This window comes from Etheostoma spectabile, chromosome 21 (genome assembly GCF_008692095.1).
Source record: "Etheostoma spectabile isolate EspeVRDwgs_2016 chromosome 21, UIUC_Espe_1.0, whole genome shotgun sequence".
Taxonomy (NCBI): domain Eukaryota; kingdom Metazoa; phylum Chordata; class Actinopteri; order Perciformes; family Percidae; genus Etheostoma; species Etheostoma spectabile.
Genome location: NC_045753.1, coordinates 23,676,723 through 23,680,818, shown reverse-complemented (window position 1 = coordinate 23,680,818; position 4,096 = coordinate 23,676,723). Strand labels below are relative to the sequence as shown.

The following is a 4,096-nucleotide window of genomic DNA, read 5'->3' as shown; positions in this document are numbered from 1 at the left end:
TGTGGATATAATGACTAAGTGGGTAGGCAAATAGAACAGTCTGGTAAGTTCAGAACATTACATAATTTTACTGTAATGCAGTCTTTAAAACCAGGAAAAGACACTGGTGTCATATTACGATATCCAGAATTTAAGACGATATTCAGCATCATATATTGACATCAATAGGATATCAATTACAATGTCTCCAGTTACCGATCATCTTGACTGCAGGGTTGTCCCCCAATAGCCACCGAAGCCAGCAGCCTGTGTGAAGGTGTTGATAAGCAGTAGGAGCTGAGTCCGGGTTTCCCAGTCTTCTCCCTTTAAGTGAATCTAATCTGTCTGACCTCTTCAAGTCTAAGAATTAGTTTGCTATTAATAGGCTCAGGCAGTGCTGCTCTGTGCACCATGAGCCTCGCTAGCTGTAGCTTGAAGAAATCAAAACTCGTGCAGCAGAAATATGCCTTCTTTGTGATTTAGTTTACCAGATTTTTTGATTCTATGTTTTATAATTATCAAAAATAATTCAAGCTCGTCACAGTTCATGATTTTTTTTTTTAAACAACAACTTAATGCAGCAGTGCAGTCTAAAGAGAGACATGTTGTCCCCCAGCCTGTTACTAAGCTGGTTGAGCCATGACAACTAATTAGAGAGACTCAGCTTCCCTGAAAACATTCCCACGAATGCCCAGGTCAATACCTGTCTCTATTTTAGTGTTCAAGCTTGAAACCAGTCTTTCAGGTGCGGTGTCATTTGTCTCACAGATATTTTCACAGTGACTGCACAGTGTGTTGAAGTAAAACTATGTGCTCTGGTTGTTTGTCAGTGCTAATCTGTGTGCTCTTTGTTGTTTTTTCTCACTCACAGAGCGGAGAAAACGGAAGTCCTCAGCGATGACCTCTTACAGGTAAGTCATTGATGACTGTAGCGCTCTCACCAGCTTAACAGTGGAATGGCTGCATCTGTTGGGCATTGGCTACGGGTACATGGTACAGATTTTGTCCTTTCAGAATCAAACTAGTTTGGTTGACAATGGTCCCAAAGTATGTATATGTGGGATTAAATTAAGTCATTGGAAAAGTCATCAACTTTTCTATGGACATGGTGGGACAAGCTGTCCCCTATGCCTGTTTTACCACCTGTAATTTTCTGTTTTCAACATATGTGAGAGTCTTTTTTATTTATTTTTTCCAGGATATTCTGCATTTCAAATGCTGCACTCTGCATTTACTTGTCCTAATATTACAATATGACCAGTATTGGATGCAGAACACCAAAACAGTGAATACTTCTTATACCGTGCAACAGAAGCCCAAAGAAGGTTAAAAATCAAGGACAACTGGACTTGGTTAAAGATGCTCAAAGACGTTTGGTCTCATGCAAGAAACTGATCGGTTGTTGTCCAGATGATCGATATCGCCTACTTTGTTATTGCTCTTGGCTGTTGTAACGACAGTCGTTAAGGTCGTTGGAAATACCATAGGCCAAGTCTGAACCACCATCATTGGTATTTAAATGTGAGCGTTTAAGTTTCCTGGGAAGAGATGAAATGTCTTCAAGCACCTTTAACCAAGTCCAGTTGCCCTTGGTTTTTAAGTTTCCTTTGGAGAGTTATGACATGGGTGACTGAGAACCTTTACATCATACCCCAAAACCTGCAGTGCTCAGACGCTGGCCGGCTCTCCGTTCCCCACATCATACTCTCTATCTTTGGAGACAGAGCCTGTAGTGTTGCAGCCCCATCCATCTGGAACACCCTCCCTGCAGATATCCACAACACTACATCCTTGGACATGTTTGAAACACTGCTCAAACACAACCTGTTCACCACAGCCTACAACCTCCCTAAGTTTACCTTGGCCCCAGTAATCCTGTAAATTGTCTTTGGGTTTTGTGAAAGGCGCCATATACATAAAAGAAAGCTGTCTAGATTTTAACTTCAACTTTATTATCTCGAAGGAAATTAGATCGGCAGCAGGAATCAAATCACATCAAGAAACATGACAAACATAACATTTTGACAACAAAAATTTCACACCACAAATCAAAACAAGGTGGACCTGCCATACTGAACCAGAAGCTACAAAACAAGCTAAAAACATGAGAAATAGCACTGTAAAACAAGTGCATCTTAAGTGCTGCACAGAGACTAGTAAAATATTGAATGAAATAAATAAATATATTCTAATCCATCTAACACGGATACACATAAAGCAAGCAAGCAAGTTAATGAAGTAAATTAAGGTTCTCAATGGCTACAGGGATAATAGAAGCCCTGGCATGCCTTTTGCCTTCGTATTCTGGGCATTCTTTCTTTAGGAAAGAGTCAGATTGAAGCCTAAAGAGCAGCGGGACCATATGCTGACCAAGCTCAAAGGTATGCAAGTTTTCATGCCAATTAAACCGCAGCTAATAGCACTTATTAGATCATACTCCACAGGTTGAAGATGGCTAATCAGTGGGTGTAGTGCTTGGTTCAAATTTGCGCTCATTGGAATGTTGCAAAGACTTCTGTAGCAACAATTAGGGCTCAACAAATACACAGAATTCATTGAAGCTGTGTGTGAAGCTGTATCTATGCACATGTATGTCTATGCATTCTACAGATGAAGGTTGTCTTTGTGTTTTAATTATGAATGGGAGGTGCCCTAGATGTTAAAACAAACTCAACTGGATTTGCATTATTCTTTGAGAACAGCTAAGGCCACAATGTACGACACCCTTTATTGTTATTTTTCTCCCCATCCTCTTTTGTAGCCTGTGCATAAATAGTCAACACGAACACAACATCTAATACCTTCTTCCCTTTCAGATGTTTTGAATATGGGCCATATACATTTAGAAATATATTTGAGTGACAGCTAGAACATCCGGCTCAGAGCCAGCATGAGTTGTGTAATACAAGTGGACAAGCAGTAACTAACTTTTCCCCGAGGAGATGACGTTATATTATAACTGACAAGTGACTTTTACTGTTCCTCAGAGGCACAATTGTTTTGCCTTTGTCTGGAAATCAGCCTGAGACTGAGACATTTCTCACTTCATAGGAACATTGCTGTCAGATGAAGGTAAAGGGAGGGAGGGAAAGAGAGATTGAATTGACTCGACCCCTTAATCATGAGACGGCTGTGTTGCTCCTCCTCCTCAAAACAAAAACTCCTCAAGAAAAACCCATCCCGGAATATTTGTGCATGTTGTCTGTTAACTATTTTTGACTTTAAGTTTAAATGTAGTGGCCTCCCTTTTGCTCAGCCTCCCCTTTTCTCCCACTTTACTTCAACCACACTCCACAACTAAATATTCTTGGTTTCAATCAAATTTATTTATAGTATCAAATCATAACACGAGGTATCTCAAGACACTTTACAGGTGGGTCTTGACTCTAGACCATACTGTATAATTTAAAAAGACCCAACAATTCCAGTAATTCCCCCATGAGCAAGCATTTAGTGCTACAATGGCGAGGAAAAACTCCCTTTTTGGCAGAATCCTCAAGTGGTGAGGAATACTTCCGATGCTGGTTGGCGGTGTGATGAACAGAGGCAATTATAGTCACAGTAAAGATAATGGAACTATGACTTAAAATGGTAGTTGTAGTAGTTCATGGCCTAGCATGGTGTTACAGAGTGTAGCATGATGTAGCAGAGCACTGCAGGGCATAGCATGATTTAGGTGGTGAGGATTTAGGTGCCACCCTAATCCAAGGAAAACATAAGGACTCTGATGAGCTAAGTTAGTATTTCACAGAGATGGAAAGAGAGAGGACAGAGGAGCTCAGCGTGTCAGAAGAAGTCCCCTTGTATTTTAAAACTATAACTCCATAACTAAGAGCTGGTCCAAGGCAAACCTGAGCCAGCTCTATATGGGTTGGTAGATGAATCTGATAACTATGAAGAGAAGGGGTGCTGTGTCTGCTGCTATATGCCCTCCCGAAAAAAAAAAAGTCCCTGGTACCTGCTAACAGGTACTTTTGTAGTATTACCTCAGTTGAGGTTCCAAGCAAGCTGAGGTGATACCAAAAGGTGACGTGAAAACCTGTAGACTCTTGATTGATCGGAGAGAATCGCCACTAATCACCGCGTTGTCATTGCTAGCAACAGACGGGGGGGGGGG

General features: G+C 41.0%; 1 protein-coding gene across 6 annotated transcripts in view; it reads left to right on the top strand.

Moving 5' to 3' along the window:
- The window catches only part of arhgap17a (Rho GTPase activating protein 17a), a 33,574-nt gene that overhangs the window by 7,552 nt on the left and 21,926 nt on the right, over positions 1 to 4,096 (top strand). For 5 of the 6 annotated variants that reach the window (XM_032503312.1, XM_032503311.1, XM_032503308.1 and 2 more), the window contains exon 2: positions 851 to 890. In XM_032503312.1, coding sequence (XP_032359203.1) covers positions 851 to 890 — 40 coding nt within the window. Of the gene's footprint in view, positions 1 to 850; positions 891 to 917; positions 966 to 4,096 lie in introns of those variants that run through there. The other variant, XM_032503309.1, reaches the window with a different exon arrangement.